Source organism: Chlamydotis macqueenii, chromosome 5 (genome assembly GCF_036417535.1).
Source record: "Chlamydotis macqueenii isolate bChlMac1 chromosome 5, bChlMac1.mat, whole genome shotgun sequence".
Classification (NCBI taxonomy): Eukaryota; Metazoa; Chordata; class Aves; order Otidiformes; family Otididae; genus Chlamydotis; species Chlamydotis macqueenii.
In genome coordinates, this window is record NC_141560.1 from 52,631,009 (window position 1) to 52,658,918 (window position 27,910).

The following is a 27,910-nucleotide window of genomic DNA, read 5'->3' on the forward strand; positions in this document are numbered from 1 at the left end:
AACAATGAGGGTGGAACAATGACATATTTTTGTTTGCCATGAAGATTTGCATATGCATACACATAATTCCAAGGAGGTAAAAAAGCCTGTGAAATAGAATTGTAGAATAGAATAGAATTATACAATGGTTTGGGTTGGAAGGGACCTTTAGTGGTCATCTAGTCCAACCCCCCTGTAACGAGCAGGGACATAGAATCATAGAATAGTTTGGGTTGGAAGGGACCTTTAAAGGTCCCATCCAGACATTGAGCCGTTGATCACTGCTTTCTAGATGTGACCATCCAGCCAATTCCTTATCCACTGAACAGTCCATCCATCAAATCCATATCTCTCCAATTTAGAGAGAAGGATGTTGTGCGGACCGTGGCAAAGGCTTTACAAAAGTCCAGATAGATGATGTCTGTAGCTCCTTCCTTGTCCACTGATGTAGTCACTCCATCATAGAAGGCTACTAGGTTTGTCTGGCAGGACTTACCCCTGGTGAAGCGATGCTGGCTGTCTCGAATCACCTCCCTGTCCTCCATGTGCCTTAGCATAGCTTCTAGGAGGATCTGTTCCATGATCTTCCCAGGCACAGAGGTGAGGCTGACAGGTCGGTAGTTCCCAGGGTCCTCCTTTCTACCCTTTTAAAAAATGAGTGCAATGTTTCCCTTTTTCCGGTCTCCAGGGACTTCACCTGACTGCCATGACTTTTCAAAAATAAGTGGGAAGGTCAAGACAGTTTGTAGTAGCACAGCATCTGATCTTCAGCAATGTGACACAGAGTAAGGAAAACACTGAACCTTAAGTTATAACATTCAGATAAATTTTCTTCCAGAATTTAACATTCATACTGCGAGATGAAACCTTCACTATTTCTGGGGAAAATCCTGGAGTACGATATAACACAAAAAAGAATGCCCTTCACCTGATGTTTGATATCATTATCCCAGGAAAATACAACATGACCCTTATCTGGAATAAGCACATGAACTTCTTTATCAAGATCTCCAGAGAAACACAGGTATTGCAGAACAACTTCCTCAGTAAACTGTCCTTCAATTCAGATTGAACTGCTATTTCATCTTGTTTGCCTTGACTTTTTATGATGGCAAAGGTTTTTCAGATATGCTACTAGCAATTTATTTTCATAATTATCTCCAAAATGGCAGAGATTTTCACTAGAGGCTGACTTTTAAGTGATTACCCTGCTGCATTCAGGAAATTTTTGAGACTGCATGGTTGAATTAGATATCTAAATGATGACAGTTTGCAGTTTAGAGGAGAAACACATTCATAGACTGGTGAACAGAACTTCATGCGCAAGACACTAAGGATGCATGAGAGGGCATTTGTAGATCACATTCAGTACTCGAGGGAAGGCGAGAAATTGTAACTTGCTGAACTGACACTGTGACTCTCATTTAATCTAGGAAACCATATGTGGTCTGTGTGGGAACTATAATGGCAATATGAAGGATGATTTTGAAACTCGAAGCAAGTATGTGGCATCAAATGAACTGGAATTTGTCAATTCTTGGAAAGAGAATCCTCTCTGTGGGGATGTATACTTTGTAGTAGACCCCTGTAGCAAGAACCCTTATCGTAAAGCATGGGCAGAAAAGACATGTTCCATCATCAACAGCCAAGTCTTTTCTGCCTGTCACAATAAGGTAAGAATTTATTTGGCCTTCTTTTTATTTGTAGGCGTAATCTGTTTTCTTCCAAAATGCTTACACTCCAACACTTGATTTCTCTTCCCCAAAATGTTTTAATAAAATATATTGAGAATGTTTTATGGCTATGTTTTATTAAAATCTATATAAAATGTTTTATTGCTCTAATTTATGTTAATCTTTGTCCTTTCTTAGTTGCACTTCATGAGCCCTTTTGTAAGCACAAAAGCTAAGTATAGCATTAACTGATTGGTTAAAAATATCAAAGTGAAAAAAGAATGAAGACTTAAGTATCAGAAATTAGTCAGTCTATTGATGATGCTTGATACTGATCAATGCACTGTTTACTCTTTTGAAACCCTTTAGCCTTTGTTAAAAGACCAAACTTAGGAAAAGCCTGAAAACCCTTGTTCTCATCAGTAAATCAACAGCATTACTTAAAGGATGCAGATCAGCCCAAGAGCAAGATATCATCAACCCTCCTATTTGTTTTAAGTTGCCCGCTTTGTAGAAATGAAAATACCACAAGGTTCCTCAGAACTAGGCCTGCTGAAGGAAAATCTCCATTTTCAGAAGGTGGAAACAAGTGAGAAATGTGGATAATGCTGCAGTGCTCATGTGTATCTGTGGAGGGTATACAGCTGACAAACTACACTTTGCCTAAATGGATGTGAGGGGTTTGGGGTTTTTTTTAGCTAACTATACATAATATGTCCAGAACTAGTATGAATTTAGAAATACATATCTGGGAAAACATCATCAGTTTCTGTTGTTGATCTGGAGACACCTACATTCTTGCCAAAAAGGTTTGTATGAAGTGGGATTGTAATTGCTTTGACAAGCGTTCAGAAGAAATACTAGTTACTCTCACTTGATGGAACATGTATTGTTTAGCCCAGAATAAAACCCCTTCTTAACAAATAGGCACAAAAGAATCCTAGAAAATTCATTACTTCATTTTCCAATGCAGGTGAATCGGATGCCCTATTATGAGGCCTGTGTCCGAGACTCTTGTGGTTGTGACATTGGAGGGGACTGTGAATGCATGTGTGATGCCATTGCAGTGTATGCCATGGCATGCTTAGATAAAGGTATCTGCATTGACTGGAGGACCCCTGAGTTCTGTCGTAAGTTTCTTTAAGCTCTCTTTAAACAGGTTTTAGAGATTATTATCGTTACTGTAAGTATATTAATATGGCAACATAGGTAATTGCTTAATAAGCACCTCCTAAGTTGCATTTTCTCTATGGGCAAGTAATTGACTTCAATCATTTGGGTTTTGAAATCTGTAGTTTCCATTTGTGATAAATTAACCAAAAATATACCTTTTTACCATGTAATAATGAGAGGGAAAATAATGTGGTCACAGAAGGCAGATTGTTTCTTCTGCTGCCACTGTATAGCAAACTGACAGTTTGTCAGCAGAGGGAGTATGAAATTGTAAAAGAACTATGTTTCATTTTAGCTGTGATGAAATCACCTTCTGTGTGGATGTCAAGGAAATAAAGACAGCTGTGTTGGCTGGAACACTGTAAAACAGGAAAAAGATATGAAGGTGTTCCAGGACACCATAATATGGAGTAAAAAAGAGGATGAGTGTGCTATAAATCAGTGATAGAGTTGTCATCTTGAGTGGTTTGTTTTCAACATTTCACTATATTATGCATTAAAATTTGTGGAAATGCCTGTATAGTGCATATATGAAAAAGAAACTGACTTCACTGAAGCATAAATTTCAATTTACATCAGAAGCTAATAACTTCAGGGAGAAATTTTTTTAATTGAAACTGTTATTAATTTTGTCCTCCCTTTAGTCCTTTGAAAATAACTTGCCATTAATTTGAAAAATTCTGATTCTCTTTTTTTTCACCTTTTTTAGCTGTCTATTGTGAGTATTACAATTCTCATAAAAAAATAGGAAGTGGTGATACTTATTCGTATGGCTACAACAGTGACAACTGCACCTGGCATTACAGGCCTTGTAATTGTCCAAATCAAAACTACAAATACGTCAACATTGAAGGTAATGAGCTATACTAATGTAAACCACAAAACACTAACATAATAATTATTTTAAATGCTGTTTTTTAAATCAGTCATTCCACAGGGAAATAATGATATTCTAATTTATGCTATCTTTGTAGCAGTTTTGCTGATCTTTACCTTACCACTACTACTTTAAATATATAATCAATTCAGTACCTGTACTACATCTAGCTATATCTTGAACTCAGCCTGTCTTGAAGAGAAATTCTCTGACTTGCACCAAATCAAAGGAATACACTGTACTTACTTAGGTAAGAAAACATATGGAGAAAGCACTTAATATTTTAATTAGACAAACAGATATAGTTGGAGAAAGAAAAAAAAAAAAAATCCTACAGAGGCAGACCCTCATTCTGAGGATAACAGTGGATATGCTTACCTGAATAGACAATGTTGCAATTGAGAAATGTTTTTTAATAACAGAAATGTAAGATATTAGATTATAGACGGTATAAATTAAATGCTATTCTCTCAGAAATATAAAACAAACTTGTCTTCCCCTTTCTTCAGGCTGTTACAATTGCTCTCATGATGAGTACTTTGACTATGAGGAGGAAAGATGCATGCCATGTGGTAAGCAGTGAACTACATACTGATCCTCTTTCTCTACAGTAACTGGAAAACAATAGTAAAACATTTGTGTATTCCCAAAGCTTTTCATGCAGATGTAAAAAAACTTAAGGATTATTTTTCTTATATTACATAGTTTTAATCTATGTAACCGGGATCTCAGATAGTAATCACATTTACATACAAACCCCCATGTTTCCATTATCCCTGAAAAGTGAGGTGCTATTCAGCATAAAAATCTTTAAAAAGGTAACAAAAAATTACCTATGTATGTTCATTATTATTATGAGATATATTGATTTCTTTGTCATTGTTTAAGTAAGTCCTTTGTGAAGTTTACCACTAAAATATGTAATATTAAGCACTCAGGAATATCTCACTAATTAACGCAATCCTTTGAATCAAATCTGAAATTTGCCTTATTTGGAATATTTTAATATGCTTTCATTCACAAACTTAACCTGTTCTACCTTTACACAACAGGACATGAAACTAGTACCACACCTGAAATGTCTTCACCTTCAAAAGGTTAGTTTACATAGTTGACAAACTAGTATTTCCAAATGGATATATGTCCTGATACGTTTTTATGAGGTAAACAATATCCTTTTTTTGCGTGATATAGTGGCATCACCAGTTTCATATGCATACGAAGCAATGATGAAAAATAACTTGGTATCACAATTAGCACAAAAATATTCCCAGAAATATTTGTTAGACATCTTAAGAAAAAAAGATTATTGAGAGAATGGTGTTTCCTGAGTATACATAGGCACTTCCAGGTATCAGTAATGAAGTATCTGTTAGTGAATAAGGACTTCTGTCATGTCTCTGGTGGACAGTGGGATTGAGTGCACTCTCAGCAAATTTCCAGATGACACCAAGCTGAGTGGTGCGCTTGACACATCTGCAGGATGAGATGCCATTCAGAGGGACCTGGATAAGTTCTAGAAGTGGGCCCACATGAATCTCATGAGGTTCAACAAGGCCAAGTACAAGGTCTTGCACCTGTGTTGGGGCAACCCCAGTATCAATGCTGACTGGGGGATGAGAGGATTGAGAGAACTAGGGGATGAAGGAATTAAGAGCAGCCCTGCAGAGGAGGACTTGGGGCTACTAGTGAATGAAAAACTGGACATGAGCCGACAATGTGCACTTGTAGCCCAGAAAGCCAATCATATCCTCAGCTGCATCAAAAGAAGTGTGACCAGCAAGTCGAGGGAAGTAATTCTGCCCCTCTAATCCACTTGGGTGAGACTCCACCTGGAGTACTGCGTCCAGCTCTGGAGCCCCCAACATAAGAAGAACACGGACCTGCTGGAGCAAGTCCAGAGAAGGGCCACAAAGATGACCAGAGGGCTGGAGCATCTCTCCTATCAGGAAAGGCTGAGAGAGTTGGGGTTGTTTAGCCTAGAGAAGAGAAGGCTCTGGGGAGACCTTACTGTGGCCTTTCAATATTTAAAGGGAGCTTCTAAGAAAGATGGGGACAGACTTTTTAGCAGGGCCTGTAGCACTAGGACAAGGGGTAATTGTTTTAAACTAAAGAGGGTAGATTCAGACCAGTTATAAGGAAGAGATTTTTTACAATGAGGGTGTTGAAACACTGGAAGAGGTTGCCCAGAGAGGTGGTGGATACCCCATCCCTGGAAACATTCAAGGCCAGGTTGGATGAGGCTCTGAGCAACCTGATGTGGTTGGAGATGTCCCTGCTTCTTACAGGGGGGTTGGACTAGATGACCTTTAAAGGTCCCTTCTAACCTAAACCGTTCTGTGGTTATGAGGTACAAAATCCCACAAAAAATTAATCACAGTTCTTAGTGGTGACTGGCTATATAATACTTTGACAATTTACAAAGGTCTTAATGGAAATGTATGACTGACTATACCAAACTCCTATAGCCGTATCCAGGAAAGGAATCTATACATACTGATATTAAATTTGTTAGAAATTCTATGAATTTTCCTGAAGACAGGTGGTATGGGAAAACTTTACACCATCAGCTGTACAATTCCATCTCTATTTCTATGCAGAAGTATTTATGTCAAATTCACTTTAAAGTGATGAAGAAAAATGTATAAAGCTTCCGCAAGAATTGCTGTTTAGTGTATTCACGTAATAGCAAAGGAATATGTGTAGTACATAACTTTTCTCAAATGTTTCATCCAAAAGTAAGGTAATGTTTTTTAATAGTAGTTACTATTAACAGTTATTAAGACAGTGTTTTTACTTCAAAAATAATTATAAATTTATATAAGTGTATTATGAATAGATTAAGAATTTCTTATCCTTTAGTCGTTTTTTTTTTCTCTTAGTAACAACAGTGCAGCCTAAAGTAATGAGAAGCTCTACCCCAAGTACACTACCAAGCTCGACTGCAAGTACTCCACCAACTGTACCTAGCATTTATTCTTCTGCAGCTACTATATCAACTGAGACTACAAATCCAACAATAACCTCAAAAATCACAGTTCCAAGAATTTCGTCAGCATCACACCTTGTCACAATGAAGTCAACAACTGGTAGGTTTTTAGTATTACTGTCCAAAATAGTTTATAGTAAACCCACTCTATACATACTTCAGCTCTCACTGTACTCAGAAAGAATTGCAAGCTGTCTCAGCATCCAAGCATAAGGCTTGAAATCATGAAATAGGCAAAGCAGGTTGCCAGAAAGGAGTTTGTAAACCAGAAGTGCTCAGAAGTGTAGGTCGGAGGTGCATGGAAACAGAAAGGATATAGACACTAGGTTAAAAATATGATGAAAAATCACTTGTGTGACTCATCTGAAAAGCATATTAGAAGTTCTATAAAGAGTGAGCCAGCTCAGCTCCAGTTGGATTTATAGCTCAGCTTCAGCCTCTGTTCCACAACCAGTTCAGTTATGCAGTCATATTCATGGAGTGCTCAACCTATTAACTCTGAATAATTAAGCAGGCTCCAAAGCAGAATCACACAGGTATCAGTACAGCAGCTTTATGCAGGATTCTAGTGTCTTGCTCTCAGGAGGGTGACTCTTCCAGCATAAATTACTTCCTGATTCTATGGCTTGTAGAGACTCATAATAACATGTAGCTTCCCACTAACATGTACTTCAGCTAATAAGCCATCCTGGACCCAGGCTATCAGAGTTAAAATGAGGTCCCACAGGAGTCAAAACACAACTTCAAAGGCTGCCATTGTGACAGATTATTTGTGCACTGGGACAAGGGAAGTCCTATAATATGAAGTTATTTAGCTTTGTAATGCCAGTTATGGAAAGCTGAACCTGTGTCTGATTTGGAACATAAGAATAGCCAAAACCTGTCATTTGGGCAAAGCCCATACAGACTTTAGCCAATAAGTGACAACAAAGCTAATTTCTTAGAAAAATTATATAAAAATAATCTAATAGAGGAAAAATACAGAAAATGAGAACAAAGAAAGATACGAGACAATAGAAAATAAATCTGTGTAGAGAAAGATTTGTCAAGCTTAGAACATGAATACAAACAATTACACAGAAAACATTCAAAAGATAAAGAGTGAAAACTGTCTCTAGAATATGGGTAGCTCCATCATAATTTATCTATGTTTAATTATTAAATGAATTGATTACTCACATTATATTATTTACCTTTACTCCAAAAGAACATACCTCATCAATTTTTACCACACCAAGCATGACTACATCCATCACCACGCCTTCCATAACAACAAAAAGAACCATGACCACTGAACCAAAGCCTACACCTGTTGCCTCATCAACAGCTACTTCAACAGAGACGGAAAAAGTAAGGTTCACCATACCACCCTTCAAGACCACTACTGAAAAGGAAACGACAGCTACCTCAATACCTACTCAAACTACATCTCAGATCACAACTGTCAGCAAGCCTAAACTAACAACAGTAGGTAAATATCACTTTTTGATATCTGCCAGAGGAAGCCATTGCTCACAAAACCCATGCCAATGTATTCCTTAAAAAAAAAAAGCAAGCATTCTTACTAGTTGTCGTAACATTGCAAATAGATAGGAAAGGACATGGAACACTGAAAAAGTGTGATAAAAATGGAAATTTATAAGTCTTGCCAATGAAGCAAGCATCTGACATCCAAATACAATCTTAAACCTACATTTCTCTTTGAGGCCATACTCTACACTTCCTCCAAATTTAGGCAAAGCCTCTCTGTGCCTCAAAGCGAGTTCTTGAAAGCTCACAAATGGCAGAATATGTGTTCTTCCTAGCCATTGTAACAAATTCTCCCAAAAACAAATATTAAAAAAGAGGAAATTACACTTTGGGATGTCAGGTACTCCATATGCCAACAAGGACAGTCTCCTCCGAGGCTGTATGACACCCTGAATTGCTAGGTTAGCAACTGACACCAGAGGCTGGGACAGTGTGCAGGGGGAAGTTTACTGTAGCTGGAGGGCAGGTGTACACTCTCTCCCAAATGATTAATCTCCCACAAAGTACTGTCGGTGTGCACAAATCTGAGTCTTCCTGTGCTGGCAATTACAGCCTCCTCTGAGGAAATATCCCAACCCACTTTAACTAGGAACCTTGCTAGTGCCCAATCATGACTAGTGTCCATTCTTCCTTACTTTACAGAGAGTGAGGGAACCCAGGCAACCACTCTGCACGAAGTCCCAGTAGGTGAGTAAGCGGGAGCTGACAGATGCCCTTGGCCTTAATTCACTGCTTTGCTTACCTCGGCTTTCCCAGAGGATGTTCTTGCCCGCTCTGGAATTCCTTGAAGGGGAAACACACACATCCAGAGAGTTTCTTCTTCCGTCAGGAGCTCAGGAAGAGGGAGGGGCTGCTGAATAATCAGAAGGCAGCCTTCACACCCAGTTCTTGCCTGGTATTTTGCTGGTGGGAGCCATTCACCCATTTCTCCCTCTTGCCAAGTAGGACTCAGTGAAGTCTTGTCTTGCCTTTCTTACCTCCACCCATACCCTACGGCTTCTGCCTAAAAATTTCCCACCTCCTTTCCCGTCCCCTCTTGCCTTGTCACCCTGAGTCAACCTGTGCTTTTCTCTCTGTAGTTGTCACCCAAAGAAGACCAACAAAGCCACGTGTTGTGCAGCATCTCATCACAGAGAAGACCACCCCTGCCACGTTTGCCAGCAGCACCTCTGCCCCAAGAGAGGCCAGCCCCACCAGCACCCCAGAAGTCCCACTAACAAGGATGTCTCCAAGCCCCAGCTCTGTAATGGCCACCTCAGCCCCATCTGCTTCTACCCCCTCCTCAACTGTCCCCTCAACATGGTTGAGATCATCACATCCTGGTAAGGCTCCCTCCTGCCCTTCCTGCTACTCTGCCTGCTACTTCCAGCTCCCATCATTCTCTCCTAAGCAGCAGGTCCCGCACAGGCTTCAGTTTTGGTATTCATTCTCAATTCCCACTGCCCTTGCCGTGGGGCTCCTGGGACACAGGCAAGTCTTGAGACTGCCCTGCACATGACCCTGCATGCGTTCTCCTCCCTTGCCATTTCACGAGTTTGGCTCTGGGGCACAAGCCTTTATCAGGGTACAGACATGTATGAGTTTCTGCCCTACAACTAAGAATCAGGCAAGCTAACACACACTCCCTCTCCTTACAGTGGTGCTCTGAGAATGCACATTGAGGGTTCACTGCACAGAAGGCGGTGAACTTGAAAACACATCTCCAGTTTACACCTCAGGAAAGTTTTGAGTGAGAGACAGAACACAAGACATGCTTTCCATCCAATGGATGCCCAGGCCCTGGCAAACTCACGTCTGACAGAGATGTGGGTCAAAAAATGCCACTTCACTTCATGCAAAAGAGTCACCTGTGGAGGGTGGACAAGAAGGTGTACACTAAATTCCAAGCTGAAGTTCTCCCACTCAGACACACCGGGCTTTATATGCCTGTGTTGTCTTGGTGCTGAACACGACAGACTCCTTTGAGGAGATGACACAACATACTTTGCTTAGAATCCTTCCCAAGACTCAAACATACTTTTCTCTTGTCACTTTCTTTGTAGCAAGGAAGCCAACCAGAGATAAGACTCCAACTAGTAAAGACAGATTCCTAGAGTACATCATTCAAAACCATCACTACCTTGCAGTTGGGATAAGAAGCAGGAAATGAAGGGAAATATTGAGGGCCATGGCCCCATCCATTCATGTTTAAAACAACCACAATTACTGGGAACTGTTCCTATCTTCTTTGCCTGTGTCTAAGGACAAAGCTTCTACTGAAGAAGTATCCACATTAACAACCTTCCCATATTACATTGTCATGTTCAAGTGACCTGTGCTTTTCTTCCAGCAGCCTTCACCCACAAAAAGACAACCGTGCCACACACTGTGCCACCTCTCACCACACAGAGGACCACCGCCACCACCTCTGCCAGCAGCACCTCCAAGACCTCTGTCTCCAGGGAGGCCAGCCCCACTAGCAGCACACAAGTCCCTCTGACAAGGACGTCTCCATCTCCCAGCTCTGCACCTGCCCCCAGCAGACCACTCAGCACACGGGTGCCATCTGCCACCACTTCCACAGTCTCCTCCATCTCAGCCACAAGCACCAGACCCCAGCCAACGCCTACAACACTAAGGCCTAAGTTCACTTCGCCAAGGACCAGTCCTGCAACAGAGTCACCTGCAACAAAGTTCTCTGCACCCTCCACAGCCAAAACCAGCCCACTGCCATCGCCTGCATCTTCTCCCTCCTCTACTGTGTCATCAACATGGCTGAGCTCCTCACACCCCAGTAAGCCTTCCTGTTCTTCCCGCTGCTTCTACCTGCTCTACCCAGCTCCCATGCCTCCTACCTTCCATCCGTCCTCCCATCATTCCCATTCCAAGCACCAGACACCGCCTGTGCATTTCTTTGGGTACTTGCTCTCCCTTCCCACTGACTTTAGCAGTGGCCAGCCTGGGACGTGTGCAGCCCTGGGTCTTTGCATCACATGGGTGGTTTTTGGTTTGTTTTTGCTTTAGTTCCTTTACTTCTGAAAACTGTCTGTATGTAGAGGCATGTGGGTGTTTTGTTTCTGCACTTCCAGTTCTCTCGCTGTTGCCGCTGCGGTGGAGTGAGGGGGTGGCTGGGTGGGTGCTTAACGTCCACCCAGGGTCAGCCCACAGCTGACTGGCACACACATTGGCCCGGACTGGGTCTATGAAAGGTGGGGTGTCTGAGGGCAGGAGGCATAGCCCTGTGTGTCCCTCTTGCCCAGGGATATTCAATGTGGCACAGGGCAGCTCTCCCTGCCCAGGGCCCTAACCTGAGCCTTCTGCCCAAGTCCTTTGCCTTCTACTCTTGCCCTCATCTGCAGTGGATTTGTGCTTTTCTCCCAGCAGCCTTCACCCAGAAAAAGACAAGCGTGCCACACACTGTGCCACCTCTCACCACACAGAAGACCACTGCTACCACCTCTGCCAGCAGCACCTTCAAGACCTCTGTCTCCAGGGAGGCCAGTCCCACTAGCAGCATACAAGTCCCTCTGACAAGGATGTCTCCATCTCCCAGCTCTGCACCTGCCCGCAGCAGCCCCCTCAGCACGCGGCTGCCATCTGCCACCACTTCCATAGTCTCCTCCACCTCAGCACCAACCAGCAGCCCCATGCCTACACCTACAACACTAAAGACCAAGCCTTCTTCACTGAGGACCAGTGCTCCAACAAAGCCACCTGCACCGGAGACCTCTGCAACATCCACAGCGAAAACCAGCCTGCTGCCATCGCCTGCATCTTCTCCGTCCACAACTCTGTCCTCAACGTGGCAGAGCTCCTCGCACCCCGGTAAGGCTCCCTCCCACCTTCCTGCTGCTTTTGCCTGCTTTCCCCAGCTCTCACGTTTCCTTCCTTCCTTCCTTCCTTTTTTCCTTCCTTCCTTTTTTCCTTCTGATGCGCATGAGACATTTGTTTGCTACTTACATTCATTCCCACTTTCCCACTTCTTTTGCCATCACGCTTCGGTATGGGCTGACTTTGGTATGGCCCTGGGTGACAGATCTCTCCCATGTAGCTAGATATGCCTGTGTGGAAGAGTGCACACCATATGCTCTCCCTGTTCCTTGGAGGAACATGTGTACATCTAGAGTTCCTCCTCTTCCTAGGAGAGGCAGATGGTGCTTGATTGTAGGAGAGCACCCTTCAGGAGCTGTCCTTGTCCTCCACTTTATGGGGAAGAAGCCACACGAGAGGCTGAGGGTAGGAGGCAGTAGCCCATCCCTCCCTCTTCCCAAGCGAGACAGAGTCCAGCACAGCGCTGCCTGTCTTGCACATGTTCCTGACCCAAGGCTTCTGCCCACCTCCTTTGCCTTCCCCTCTTGCTCTCATCCACGAGTCATCTCTGCTTCCTTCCAGCAGCCTTCACCCACAAAAAGACAACCGTGCCACACATTGTGCTGCCTCCCACCACGCAGAGGACCACTGCCTCCTCCCCTGCCAGCAGCACCTCCAAGACCTCTGTCTCCAGCGAAGCCAGCCCCACTAGCAGCACACAAGTACCTCTGACAAGGACATCTCCATCTCCCAGCTCTGCACCTGCCCCCAGCAGCCCCCTGAGCACACGCCTGCCATCTGCCACCACTTCCACAGTCTCCTCCACCTCAGCCACAAGCACCAGACCCCAGCCAACGCCTACAACACTAAGGCCTAAGCTCACTTCGCCAAGGACCAGTCCTGCAACGGAGTCTTCTTCAACAGAGTCCTCTGCACCCTCCACAGCCAAAACCAGCCCACTGCCATCACCTGCATCTTCTCCCTCCTCTACTGTGTCACCAACATGGCTGAGCTCCTTGCACCCTGGTAAGGCTCCGTCCTGCCCTTCCCGCTGCTTCTACCTGCTCGACCAGCTCCCATGCCTCCTACCTTCCATCCGTCCTCCCATCATTCCCATTCCAAGCACCAGACACCGCCTGTGCATTTCTTTGGGTACTTGCTCTCCCTTCCCACTGACTTTAGCAGTGGCCAGCCTGGGACGTGTGCAGCCCTGGGTCTTTGCATCACATGGGTGGTTTTTGGTTTGTTTTTGCTTTAGTTCCTTCACTTCTGAAAACTGTCTGTATGTAGAGGCATGTGGGTGTTTTGTTTCTGCACTTCCAGTTCTCTCGCTGTTGCCGCTGCGGTGGAGTGAGGGGGTGGCTGGGTGGGTGCTTAACGTCCACCCAGGGTCAGCCCACAGCTGACTGGCACACACATTGGCCCGGACTGGGTCTATGAAAGGTGGGGTGTCTGAGGGCAGGAGGCATAGCCCTGTGTGTCCCTCTTGCCCAGGGATATTCGATGTGGCACAGGGCAGCTCTCCCTGCCCAGGGCCCTAACCTGAGCCTTCTGCCCAAGTCCTTTGCCTTCTACTCTTGCCCTCATCTGCAGTGGATTTGTGCTTTTCTCCCAGCAGCCTTCACCCAGAAAAAGACAAGTGTGCCACACACTGTGCCACCTCTCACCACGCAGAGGACCACTGCCACCTCCTCTGCCAGCAGCACCTCCAAGACCTCTGTTTCCAGGGAGGCCAGTCCCACTAGCAGCACACAAGTCCCTCTGACAAGGACGTCTCCATCTCCCAGCTCTGCACCTGCCCGCAGCAGCCCCCTCAGCACGCGGCTGCCATCTGCCACCACTTCCACAGTCTCCTCCACCTCAGCACCAACCAGCAGCCCCATGCCTACACCTACAACACTAAAGACCAAGCCTTCTTCACTGAGGACCAGTGCTCCAACGGAGCCACCTGCACCGGAGACCTCTGCAACATCCACAGCGAAAACCAGCCTGCTGCCATCGCCTGCATCTTCTCCGTCCACAACTCTGTCCTCAACGTGGCTGAGCTCCTCGCACCCCGGTAAGGTTCACCCCTGTCCTTCCTGACGCTCTGCCCGCTCCTCCAAGCTCTTGACGCTACTATGCTTTCTGTCCAAACAGCGCATGCTGCTCAGGCTTTTTTTTTTATTACTTCACCTTTGTTACCACTTCCTTCAGCATCCACCCTTCTGTAGGGTTCTGATGCAGAGGTGTCTCCCAAAAAGCCTGCCCTGTCTGTCTGGGAGTGTGCAGACAATATGCTGCGAATGTTCGCTGTGGGGAGAAACACACGCAGATATCCAGAGAGGCTCCTCTTAGCAGGAGAGGCAGATGCTGTTTGCCTATTCGCATGCACCCTTTAGATGCTGTCCTTATGCCAACTTTTGCGGGAGTAGTCAGATGGGGAAAAGCTGAACGGGAAACGTGATGGCAGGATTCACTAGCCCATCCCTCCCTCTTGCACACTGAGACTCAGTGCAGCACAGCGCTGCCTGTTTTGTACATGCCCGAGGCCCAAGTGTTATGCCCACCTCCTTTGCCTTCCCCTTTTGCTTTCATCCTCAGTGGAGATGTGCTTTTCTCCCAGCAGCCTTCACCCAAGAAAAGACAACCGTGCCACACACTGGGCCGCCTCTCACCACGCAGAAGACCACCGCCACCACCTCTGCCAGAAGCACCTCCAAGACCTCTGTTTCCCGGGAGGCCAGCCCCACTAGCACCACACAAGTTCCTCTGACAAGGACGTCTCCATCTCCCAGCTCTGCACCTGCCCCCAGCAGCCCCCTCAGCACGCGGCTGCCATCTGCCACCACTTCCACAGTCTCCTCCACCTCAGCACCAACCAGCAGCCCCATGCCTACACCTACAACCTTAAAGCCAAAGCCTTCTTCCCCTACAACAAGTCCTGCAACGGAGTCTTCTTCAACAGAGTCCTCTGCACCCTCCACAGCCAAAACCAGCCCACTGCCATCACGTCCTCCTTCTCCCTTCTCAACTGTGTCATCAACATGGCTGATCTCCTCGCACCCCGGTAAGGCTCCCTCCTGCCCTTCCCAGTGCTTCTGCCTACACTACCCAGCATCCACGATTCTATCATTCCTTCCTGTCTTCCTTTTTTCGTTTTTCCTCCTGATGCACACATGCCACTCAGACATTTGATTGCTACTTTACTTTCATTCCCACTTTCCCACTTATTTCGCCATCGTGCTTTGGTATGGCCTGACTTTGGTATAGCCCTGGGCCACACATCTCTCCCACAGAGCCTGGCATGCCTGTGTGGAAGAGGGCAGACAGTACGCTCTCTCTGTTCCTCAGAGGGACACATGTCCATCTAGATTGCCTCCGCTTTCCAGGAGAAGCAGACAGTGCTTGCTTCTAGGAGAGCACCCTTCAGGAGCTGTCCTTGTCCCGTGCTTTTTCGGGGAGAAGCCACACGGGAGGCTGAGGGCAGGAGCCAGTAGCCCATCCCTCCCTCTTCCCAAGCGAGACAGAGTCCAGCACAGCGCTGCCTGTCTTGCACATGTCCCTGGCCCAAGGCTTCTGCCCACCTCCTTTGCCTTCCCCTCTTGCCCTCATCCAAGAGTCACCTGTGCTTTCTCCAAGCAGCATCCACCCAGAAAGAGACAACCGTGCCACACACTGTGCCACCTCTTAGCACGCAGAGGACCACCGCCTCCTCCTCTGCCAGCAGCACCTCCAAGACCTCTGTCTCCAGGGAGGCCAGCCCCACTAGCAGTACAAAAGTTCCTCTGACAAAGACGTCTCCAACTGCCAGTTCTCCGCCTGCACCCAGCAGCCCCCACAGCACGCACCTCCCATCTGCCACCACTTCCACAGTCTCCTCCACCTCAGCACCAACCAGCAGCCCCAAGCCTACGCCTACAACGCTGAAGACCAAACCCTCTCCCACGACGATGAGTCCTGCAACAGAGTCACCTGCAACGGAGTCCTCCACAACTTCCACAGCCAAAACCAGCCCGCTGCCATCACTTCCTACTTCCCCGTCCTCAACTCTGTCCTCAACATGGCTGAGCTCCTCACACCCGGGTAAGGATTCCTCCTGCCCTTCCCTCCAGTCTACCTGCTCCTCCAGTGTCTTCCCCTACCATGCTTTCCTTCCAAGTAGTGCATGCTGTGCAGGCTTCGTCGTCTTTGCCCACTGAGACACAGTGCAGCACAGCGCTGCCTGTCTTGCACATGCCTCCAACTCCAGGTCTCTGCCCACGTCCTTCGCCTTCCCCTCTTGCCCTCCTCAACGGACCTCTGCTTTCTTCCCAGCAGCCTTCACCCGCAAAAAGACAACCGTGCCACACGTTGTGCTGCCTCCCACCACCCAGAAGACCACTGCCACCACCTCTGCCAGCAGCACCTCCAAGACCTCTGTCTCCAGGGAGGCCAGCCCCACTAGCACCACACAAGTTCCTCTGACAAGGACGTCTCCAACTCCCAGATCTCCGCCTGCACCCAGCAGCTCCCTCAGCACGCGGCTGCCATCTGCCACCACTTCCACAGTCTCCTCCACCTCAGCACCAACCAGCAGCCCCAAGCCTACGCCTACAACCTTAAAGCCAAAGCCTTCTTCCCCTACAACAAGTCCTGCAACGGAGTCTTCTTCAACAGAGTCCTCTGCACCTTCCACAGCCAAAACCAGCCCGCTGCCATCACTTCCTACTTCTCCTTCCTCAACTCTGTCATCAACGTGGCTGAGCTCTTCGCACCCCGGTAAGGCACACTCCTACCCTTTAAGCTGCTTCTGCCTGCTCTCCCTGGCTCTCACGCTTCCATCCTTCCTCTGTTTCTTCCTTCATTCCTTTTTTTCCTCCTGATGCACACATGCCACTCAGACACCTGTTTGCTACTTTAGCTTCATTCCCACTTTCCCCCTTACTTTGCCATCATACTTTGGTATGTCCTGACTTTGGTATGGCCCTGGGCCACACATCTCTCCCACAGAGCCTGGCATGCCTGTGTGGAAGAGGGCAGACAGTACGCTCTCTCTGTTCCTCAGAGGGACACATGTCCATCTAGATTGCCTCCGCTTTCCAGGAGAAGCAGACAGTGCTTGCTTCTAGGAGAGCACCCTTCAGGAGCTGTCCTTGTCCCGTGCTTTTTCGGGGAGAAACCACATGGGAGGCTGAGGGCAGGAGCCAGTAGCCCATCCCTCCCTCTTCCCAAGCGAGACAGAGTCCAGCACAGCGCTGCCTGTCTTGCACATGTCCCCGGCCCAAGGCTTCTGCCCACCTCCTTTGCCTTCCCCTCTTGCCCTCATCCACGAGTCACCTGTGCTTTCTTCCAGCAGCATCCACCCAGAAAGAGACAACCGTGCCACACATTGTGCCACCTCTTACCACGCAGAGGACCACCACCTCCTCCTCTGCCAGCAGCACCTCCAAGACCTCTGTCTCCAGGGAGGCCAGCCCCACTAGCAGTACAAAAGTTCCTCTGACAACGACGTCTCCAACTCCCAGTTCTCCGCCTGCACCCAGCAGCCCCCTGAGCACGCGGCTGCCATCTGCCACCACTTCCACAGTCTCCTCCACCTCAGCACCAACCAGCAGCCCCAAGCCTACGCCTACAACGCTGAAGACCAAACCCTCTCCCACGACGATGAGTCCTGCAACAGAGTCACCTGCAACGGAGTCCTCCACAACTTCCACAGCCAAAACCAGCCCGCTGCCATCACTTCCTACTTCTCCTTCCTCAACTCTGTCATCAACGTGGCTGAGCTCTTCGCACCCCGGTAAGGCACACTCCTACCCTTCAAGCTGCTTCTGCCTGCTCTCCCTGGCTCTCACGCTTCCATCCTTCCTCTGTTTCTTCCTTCATTCCTTTTTTTCCTCCTGTTGCACACATGCCACTCAGACACCTGTTTGCTACTTTAGCTTCATTCCCACTTTCCCACTCCTTTCGCCATCGTGCTTTGGTATGGCCTGACTTTGGTATGGCCCTGGGCCACACGTGTCTCCCATGCCTGTGTGGAAGAGGGCAGACAGTACGCTCTCTCTGTTCCTCAGAGGGACACATGTCCATCTAGATTGCCTCCGCTTTCCAGGAGAAGCAGACAGTGCTTGCTTCTAGGAGAGCACCCTTCAGGAGCTGTCCTTGTCCCTTGCTTTTTCGGGGAGAAACCACACGGGAGGCTGAGGGCAGGAGCCAGTAGCCCATCCCTCCCTCTTCCCAAGCGAGACAGAGTCCAGCACAGCGCTGCCTGTCTTGCACATGTCCCCGACCCAAGGCTTCTGCCCACCTCCTTTGCCTTCCTCTCTTGCCCTCATCCACAAGTCACCTGTGCTTTCTTCCAGCAGCCTTCACCCACAAAAAGACAACCGTGCCACACATTGTGCCACCTCTTACCACGCAGAGGACCACCGCTTCCTCCTCTGCCAGCAGCACCTCCAAGACCTCTGTCTCCAGGGAGGCCAGCCCCACTAGCACCACACAAGTCCCTCTGACAAGCACGTCTCCAACTCCCAGTTCTCCGCCTGCACCCAGCACGTGGCTGCCATCTGCCACCACTTCCACAGTCTCCTCCACCTCAGCACCAACCAGCAGCCCCAAGCCTACGCCTACAACCCTAAAGACCAAACCCTCTCCCACGACGATGAGTCCTGCAACAGAGTCACCTGCAACGGAGTCCTCCACAACTTCCACAGCCAAAACCAGCCCGCTGCCATCACTTCCTCCTTCTCCCTCTTCTACTGTGTCATCAAGATGGCTGAGCTCCTCGCACCCTAGTAAGGCTCCCTCCTGCCCTTCCTGTGGCTCTGCCTCCTCTAAGCAGCTCCCATGTTTCGATCCATCCTTCCGTCATTCCATTCCAAGCACCAGACACTTGCCTGTGCATTTATGTTGGTACTTGCTCTCCTTTCCTGCTGCCTTTGGCATTGGCCAGCCTGGGACCTGGTGCAGTCCTGGGCCTCTGTACTGGCTGCGGTACAGATGGAGCTACTTTTTATTCCTAGCTGGTTGTCTGGTGCTGTGTTTTAGATGTGTGTCCAAGCAAGTGTTGACAGCACACAAGTGCTTTAGCTATTGCTGAGAAGTGCTAGTGCAGCATCCAGGCCTTCTCTGTTTCTCCTTCTGCCCCAGGAAGTGGGCAAGCAGTGGGGCAAGAGGTTGGTCAGGGACAGCTGACCCAAAGTGAGGGAACAGGGATATACTCCATACCACAGAACATCATGCTGAGCAGTAATATGGGATGGGGGTGTTTTTCCCAAGTAGCTATTGCGTGGAGACGAGATAGACATTGGCCAGTGGTGGGAGGCAGTGAGTGATTGCCTATGCGTCACGTGTGTGATTTTTCGTTTGTTTTTCCTTTAGTTTCTTCACTTCTGAAAACCATCTGTATGTGGACATGTGTGGGTGTTTTGCTTCTGCACTTCCAGTTCTCTCGCTGTTGCCGCTGCGGTGGAGTGAGGGGGTGGCTGGGTGGGTGCTTAACGTCCACCCAGGGTCAGCCCACAGCTGACTGGCACACACATTGCCCCGGACTGGGTCTACGAAGGATGGGGTGTCTGAGGGCAGGAGGCATAGCCCTGTGTATCCCTCTTGCCCAGGGATATTCGATGTGGCACAGGGCAGCTCTCCCTGCCCAAAGCCCTAACCTGAGCCTTCTGCCCAAGTCCTTTGACTTCTACTCTTGCCCTCATCTGCAGTGGATTTGTGCTTTTCTCCCAGCAGCCTTCACCCAGAAAAAGACAAGTGTGCCACACACTGTGCCACCTCTCACCACACAGAAGACCACTGCTACCACCTCTGCCAGCAGCACCTCCAAGACCTCTGTTTCCAGGGAGGCCAGTCCCACTAGCAGCACACAAGTCCCTCTGACAAGGACGTCTCCAAGTCCCAGCTCTGCACCTGCCCCCAGCAGCCCCCTGAGCACGTACCTCCCATCTGCCACCACTTCCACAGTCTCCTCCACCTCAGCACCAACCAGCAGCCCCAAGCCTACGCCTACAACCCTAAAGACCAAACCCTCTCCCATGACGATGAGTCCTGCAACAGAGTCACCTGCAACGGAGTCCTCCACAACTTCCACAGCCAAAACCAGCCCGCTGCCATCACTTCCTACTTCCCCGTCCTCAACTCTGTCCTCAACATGGCTGAGCTCCTCACACCCGGGTAAGGATTCCTCCTGCCCTTCCCTCCAGTCTACCTGCTCCTCCAATGTCTTCCCCTACCATGCTTTCCTTCCAAGTAGTGCATGCTGTGCGGGCTTCATCGTCTTTGCCCACTGAGACACAGTGCAGCACAGCGCTGCCTGTCTTGCACATGTCCCCGGCCCAAGGTTTCTGCCCACCTCCTTTTTCTTCCTCTCTTGCCTTCATCCACGAGTCAACTGTGCTTTCTTCTAGCAGCATCCACCCACAAAAAGACAACCGTGCCACACATTGTGCTGCCTCCCACCACCCAGAAGACCACCGCCACCACCTCTGCCAGCAGCACCTCCAAGACCTCTGTCTCCAGGGAGGCCAGCCCCACTAGCACCACACAAGTTCCTCTGACAAGGACGTCTCCAACTCCCAGATCTCCGCCTGCACCCAGCAGCACCTTGAGCACGCACCTCCCATCTGCCACCACTTCCACAGTCTCCTTCACCTCAGCACCAACCAGCAGCCCCAAGCCTACGCCTACAACCTTAAAGCCAAAGCCTTCTTCCCCTATAACAAGTCCTGCAACGGAGTCTTCTTCAACAGAGTCCTCTGCACCCTCCACAGCCAAAACCAGCCCGCTGCCATCACTTCCTACTTCTCCTTCCTCAACTCTGTCATCAACGTGGCTGAGCTCTTCGCACCCCGGTAAGGCACACTCCTACCCTTCAAGCTGCTTCTGCCTGCTCTCCCTGGCTCTCACGCTTCCATCCTTCCTCTGTTTCTTCCTTCATTCCTTTTTTTCCTCCTGTTGCACACATGCCACTCAGACACCTGTTTGCTACTTTAGCTTCATTCCCACTTTCCCACTCCTTTCGCCATCGTGCTTTGGTATGGCCTGACTTTGGTATAGCCCTGGGCCACACATCTCTCCCACAGAGCCTGGCATGCCTGTGTGGAAGAGGGCAGACAGTACGCTCTCTCTGTTCCTCAGAGGGACACATGTCCATCTAGATTGCCTCCGCTTTCCAGGAGAAGCAGAGAGTGCTTGCTTCTAGGAGAGCACCCTTCAGGAGCTGTCCTTGTCCCTTGCAAACGGGGAGAAACCACACGGGAGGCTGAGGGCAGGAGCCAGTAGCCCATCCCTCCCTCTTCCCAAGCGAGACAGAGTCCAGCACAGCGCTGCCTGTCTTGCACGTGTCCCCGGCCCAAGGCTTCTGCCCACCTCCTTTGCCTTCCCCTCTTGCCCTCATCCACGAGTCACCTGTGCTTTCTCCCAGCAGCCTTCACCCCCAAAAAGACAACCGTGCCACACACTGTGCCACCTCTTACCACGCAGAGGACCACCGCCTCCTCCTCTGCCAGCAGCACCTCCAAGACCTCTGTCTCCAGGGAGGCCAGCCCCACTAGCACCACACAAGTCCCTCTGACAAGCACGTCTCCAACTCCCAGTTCTCCGCCTGCCCCCAGCACGTGGCTGCCATCTGCCACCACTTCCATAGTCTCCTCCACCTCAGCACCAACCAGCAGCCCCAAGCCTACGCCTACAACCCTAAAGACCAAACCCTCTCCCACGACGATGAGTCCTGCAACAGAGTCACCTGCAACGGAGTCCTCCACAACTTCCACAGCCAAAACCAGCCCGCTGCCATCACTTCCTACTTCCCCGTCCTCAACTCTGTCCTCAACATGGCTGAGCTCCTCACACCCGGGTAAGGATTCCTCCTGCCCTTCCCTCCAGTCTACCTGCTCCTCCAATGTCTTGCCCCTACCATGCTTTCCTTCCAAGCAGTGCATGCTGCTCGGGTTTTTGGTTTTTTTTCTTTTTAGCACTTTATCTCCGTTCCCACTTTATTTAGCATCCCCACATTGGTGTAGCCCTGAGGCAGAGCTCTCTCCCGTGGAGCCTCCCCTGCCTGTGTACAAGGTGCAGACACTACGCTGTGACTGTTCCTTGCGGGGAGATGCACATGTACCCAGAGAGACTCCTCTTTCAGGGAGAGGAAGAGAGTGTTTACTTGTTGGCATGCACCCTTTCGGTGCTCTCCTTCTCCCCACGTTTGGGGAAGTAATAAGATGAGGAGAAGTCAGACAGGGAGTGTGATGGCAGGAGCCAGAAGCCCATCCGTCGTCCTTGCCCGCTGAGACACAGTGCAGCACAGCGCTGCCTGTCTTGCACATGCCTCTAACTCCAGGTCTCTGCCCACGTCCCTCGCCTTCCCCTCTTGCCCTCCTCAATGGACCTGTGCTTTCTTCCCAGCAGCCTTCACCCACAAACGGACAACTCTGCCACACATTGTGCCGCCTCTCACCACGCAGAAGACCACCGCCACCACCTCTGCCAGCAGCACCTCCAAGACCTCTGTCTCCAGGGAGTTCAGCCCCATTAGCACCACACAAGTCCCTCTGACAAGGACGTCTTCACCTCCCAGCTCTGCACCTGCCCCCAGCAGCCCCCTGAGCACACGTCTGCCATCTGTCACCACTTCCACAGTCTCCTCCACCTCAGCCCCAACTACCAGCACAATGCGTATGCCTATTCCCCTCACTACGTCCACATTTAAGTCTGCTGAGAGTACTACATATTTCCCCCCCCAAAATATAACATTTACTCCACATGCCAAAACAGCTTCATCAGTCATTCCTACCAGTATCTCTCCCAAGTCCACTCCCATTTTGGTCCCCACCGTTTTGTCTACAACAACTTTTTTTGCTCCCAGTGTTATTACTACTGCTTCTACAGAGTCAGCTGAGAGGACTTCTCTGCGGACAACTACATTAACCACTACCCGCACTACATCAGCTCCTGCTTTCACCTCTAGGCTTTCAACATCCTTGTCTTCTGTTGTACCGTTAACAGTGACAGAAGGTAAAGTATATCCGTGTCATTTCCTATACCTTGTTTTTGGTTTTAGCACATCTTCTCTTTCATGAGAGTATGAATTCTTACATTACTTATTCTTTGGCTATGACACCGCTTGTATGCATTGGGTCCATCTTTTTATCCTTTCTGCAGTTATTTTTTGTAGAGTAGTTGTCTGAAGCCTTTGATTTCATAACAGCAGGTTCCCTGCTATATACTGATGTAAACATTAAAACGTGTCAGTTAAGGAGGCTGACAGGATGCATAGCAGGAGAGTCACAGAATCATTTGGTTCTTAATCTTAAATTCCCAGTTAAGAAGTGTAAGAAAGAGTTGGACAGGTTACCTCTTGACTTGCCCCACAGTCCTCCTGTTGTTAGATCTGTCATGCTCTTTCTGCACATTTGAGCATTTTTGGGTACCTTTTCTGCAGGACACTGTTTTCTCAGTTTTCAAGGTACAGTAATGTTTTTTGGCTCTTGTGCATAATTAAAACCTGGTATGTTTTGACTGAAAGATTACCACATTCTACAATTTCTGCAGAACTTAATGTAAAGTGAGGCAACAAAACAACATCCTCTCTGCTGGTTTTAAATGGAACAGTCCTACTTTAGAATCTACAGTATAGGAGTCAGAAATACTGGTGTGAATGCAGAGGAGGTACCTATACATTCTTAACCATATTCTGTGCATGTAGCAGCGGCCTAGTTTCTAGTCCTGTTTAGAAACTGTGAGGCAGACAGTTTTTATTCAGCGCTTCCTAGGGTATGGTTAACCCTTCTAAGAATAAATCAGAATGACATATGCCTTGTTCAGTCTGTGAATGGAAGGTGGATTTCCTTTGTTAGCTGGGGGTTTTTTTTTGTGTGTTTGTTTGTTTTAACCACTCTTTGAGGACGCAGAGAAGAGTTAACATCTCCGTTTCAGCTACTTTGCGTTCTCTTTTGGGTGAGTTCAACACAGAAAGGAGAAACTATCTGGAAAGTGTACTTCAGCTGTATTATACTATCTTCCTTCTTATTGCCTTCTCCACTGCCACATACCACTTTCATTGTTTGTTCTCCTTTTCTGTGCATTTAATTCCTAAAGAAAGTGCAACCTCACCTCCAGCAAGTTACAGCCTTCACTTGTCTTATATTTTTCAAGAATTAGGAAGGATATGCAGCATCCTGATAGGCCTGCCCTTTTCTACCCTGCTTAGTAGTGAGATTATGAGTATTTGCATCTTTTTATCTTTGAAGCATGGATTCAAAATTTTTCCACAGACCTCAGTTGTTGTGTATCTTCACACAAAGTCCTTCATTCTGTGGTTACAATCAGATCAACAGAAGCAGAAGCTTATCTCTATCAAAAAATGAACAAAGCAGAACACCATGCTCAAGTCATCCAAGACATCACCTGCTGAGTCTTACTCCAGAAGACTGTTTTACACATAGTATTTGTGGTTTACTACTACTCTCAAACAGTGATGCAAGAACCAATATGTAACAGTGGGTGTAGTCCCCTGCAGCAGAACCTTTCATCTCCATTTTCACTGTTAACCTTGTCAGCAGGTTATTGTCATAACAATGCTTGGGTTTCATCCATATCCCTTCTTCAAGCAAGGAACTTGGGTGCACTCAAAAGAGCATTGTACAGGAGCAGTATGAGAGGGGCATAAAGATTGCCTTCATTGTATTCAAGACCTTTGTTGTCCTTAACATAAACTTCAAACACAATCTTTAAACTTGTTGGAAACCTATTTTCAATCAGCTTTTTACTTCATAGAAGTGCTTAGTGTCTTGCTTCAAGTCAGGAGAAAATGCAAGATCAATACATGTAATTGGTCCCTGCTATTTCTATCTAGCAAGGGAAGAGAGACTGCGGGCAGGCATTTAAGTTGTGAACTTCTGGCTGCCTATAAATAAATGAATCCTTAGAATGAGTAAATTAAGCATTTTTCAAATAAGTAAAATCTATTACGAAGTCTGTGAATCAGAAATAATTCCAGTACAAGTAGCCAGCTGGTTGCTTCATTTGCATCTTTGTGTTCTCATCAGTGGATTAGTGTTTTTTCCTGGCTGGACTGATTTGCACTATATTCTTAACACGATTATTTGCTCATTTGTAGTTCCAGCAACTTGCATTTTCTTACTTGTCCTCCAGAGTAACTATCTCATGAATCTTCAGTGCGTAGTTTAAAACCTGCTATTGCTGTGTGAATTGTCCCAGGCAATAGGAATGGTTCTCCATAAAATGGAGTATGGAGGCTTTTGGCATCCAGCAATGGTCACTTAAGACAACTAAGATAATTTTTTTGCTTTAATTATTTCTTTTTTACTTTTGACAGCACATTGCAGACAAGTTGAATATGAAGAAAAAATAACTTACAAAGGCTGTACTACAAATGTCACTTTAAGCCGATGTGAAGGAGCATGTCCATCTTCTACAACGTAAGGATAGTTGAGAGGTTGTATAGCACTGAAGTTGTTTCTTTTTCTTATTTGGCCATGTGTAAGTAGTGACATTTGTTAACTGTCACTCCTTTTTAATTCAGGGAAAAAGATGTAGTTGGCAGCTACCCAGCAATGTAATGCTGCAGTATAAGCCAGCGAACTCGAAACAGTGCTACTAAGGTCATTTAGTACACAGGGATTTACAATTTAAACCAGGAACCTTGTCTCACTTCCTTAAGTTTTTTGGGTTAGGGTTGGTTTTGGGTTTTTTTGTGTTCTCCCCGCCCCCCCCCCCCCAAGAAAACCAGACATCAGTGCTGCAGGTTTTGGGGGCTTTTGCTGTTGTTGTCTTGATTTTTTGTTGTTGTTGTTTGGTAACTTTTTTTTTTAAGATGGAAAAGGTCAGTTAAACTACAAATACCTGTTTTCAAATAGCCAAGATAGCAAAACGAAGACGTTTATCTAATCTAAATGTGTAATGTCACTTCAGTTGTCTCAGTGTTCTCCTAATATTCTCCTGATAGTGTAATTCAGGGATATTTTACTGTTACAAGTGTGCTGTTTCAGTCTGTGCAGTTCTGCTTGCTCATTAAGAGACTGTTCAGACAGGCAATCAAGGCTTCAATAAACTAAACTCGCTGCAGCAGTAGTAGAGTTCACGGTTATTTGGGAAATAAATTAATATTGTTATATTCCAGACAATCCAAGCAAATACAATTGTTCAAGGATAGGAAAGCATTGAAGGGTTTTGCTTTTGCAGTAACTAATTTAAATTAATCCTGAAGCTAAACGGTCTCCCTTTCAAAGTGAGTTCAGGTGTCCCCCAGCATTTTGAAAACTGAGTGACAGACTTGGTATCTTGAGAGTTTTCAAAATGGCTGTTAAGCCTGGAGGAAGATTTTTAGAGTTATTAAGGTTCACCACAATCACCAAGAAAACCATGGTTAAAAAATAAGGTTTTTTTTTTTAATTGAAACCAAGCAGGCTTTTCTCCCCTTTGGAGATTTTTACAAAAAATATTTTCTCCATTACTCTTATTCCCATAGCTGAATTTTTTTAAAAAAAAGGAACAAGTCCAGCAGCACAGCTAGATGCAGGCGCCAACCAAAGCCACTCTGTCACTCCCCTCCTCACCTGGACAGGGGAGAGGAAATCCAAGAAAGGCTTGTGAGTCGAGATAAGAACAGGGAGATCACTCACCAATTACCATCACAGGCAAAACAGATTTGACTTGGGGAAAATTAATTTAGTTTATTACCAATCAAATCAGAGTAAGATAATGAGAAAGTAAAAACAAATCTTAAAACACCTTTCTACCACTCCTCCCTTCTTCTCAGGCTTTACTCTGCTGCTCCTTCCTCCTCAGAGGGAGGACTCCTCACATTCTTCCCGTGCTCCAGTGTGGAGTCCCTCCCATGGGAGACAGCCCTCCACAAACTTCTCCTGGGGGAGTCCTTCCCATGGGCTGCAGTTCTTTATGCACTGCTCCAGCGTGGGTCCCCCACAGGGTCACAAGTCTGGCAGCAAACCTGTTCCAATGTGGGCTCCTCTCTCCACAGGGCCACAGGCCCTGCCAGGAGCCTGCTCCAGCCACGGGCTTCCCACAGGGCCACAGCCTCCAACAGGCATCCACCTGCCAAAGCATCAGGTCCTCCACAGGTTGCAGGTGGATCTCTGCTCCTCTGTGGGCTGTAGGGGGACATCTGGCCTCACCATGAGCTGAAGGAGAATCTTGCCAGGAGCACCTCCTCCCCCTCCATCTGCACTGACCTTGGTGTCTGCAGAGTTGTTTCTCTCTCATCTTCTCACTCCCAGCTGCAATTGCTGTTGCACAGCAATGTTTCCCCATTCTTAATTATGTTATCACAGAGGCGTTACCACCATCACTGATGGGCTCAGCCTTGGCCAGCAGCAGGTCCATTTTGGAGTTGGCTGGCATTGGCTATGTCCAACATGGGGGAAGCTTCCAGCAGCTTCTCACAGAAGCCACCCCTGTAGCCCCCCTCACTACCAAAACCTTGCCATGCAAACCCAATACAGCTGAACATGGTCAGAAAAGGAACAGTGTAACAGAACAACAGTACTAGCAGGAGGGAATCTAAATCTCACATGTTTAGTCGAGCTATCACTTCACCAGCCTGACTGCTTTGTTAACTGACCTCCCAGCTCAGAACTGACACGATGCAGTCATCAGCTTAGATTCTGGTGCCAGCAGCTCAGAGGAAGAAAGGGATTTTCCTTCCTGCATGAGCTGTGCAAAAGGAACATGCACGGTTTGGCATCTTTGTTAACATAACAGATCACGCCAGAGACCTTTTGGAAACTGTAAGTAGTCCAGTGCACAGCTTTAAAAAAAAAAATGTAAATATATATTCACTTTATGATTTTCAGAAGTGCAAAAGGAGAATGAGGAAATCTAATCCTATTAGTTTTCCAGTGACCTCTGAGGCCTTAGAGCTACCAGCCCTTTGAAAATTCAGGCTTAAAAAGGAAG

General features: G+C 47.4%; 1 protein-coding gene across 1 annotated transcript in view; it reads left to right on the forward strand.

Annotated features, from left to right (window-relative positions):
* The window catches only part of LOC104478382 (mucin-6), a 50,020-nt gene extending 39,650 nt beyond the window's left edge, over positions 1-10,370 (forward strand). Inside the window, exons 22-30 of the mRNA XM_086749624.1 lie at positions 818-1,003; positions 1,413-1,652; positions 2,626-2,782; positions 3,535-3,678; positions 4,212-4,274; positions 6,585-6,791; positions 7,899-8,162; positions 9,301-9,543; positions 10,264-10,370. Of these exons, the coding sequence (XP_086605750.1) occupies positions 818-1,003; positions 1,413-1,652; positions 2,626-2,782; positions 3,535-3,678; positions 4,212-4,274; positions 6,585-6,791; positions 7,899-8,162; positions 9,301-9,543; positions 10,264-10,370 (1,611 nt within the window). The remainder of the gene's footprint in view (positions 1-817; positions 1,004-1,412; positions 1,653-2,625; positions 2,783-3,534; positions 3,679-4,211; positions 4,275-6,584; positions 6,792-7,898; positions 8,163-9,300; positions 9,544-10,263) is intronic.
* The last annotated feature ends 17,540 nt before the right edge of the window (positions 10,371-27,910 follow it).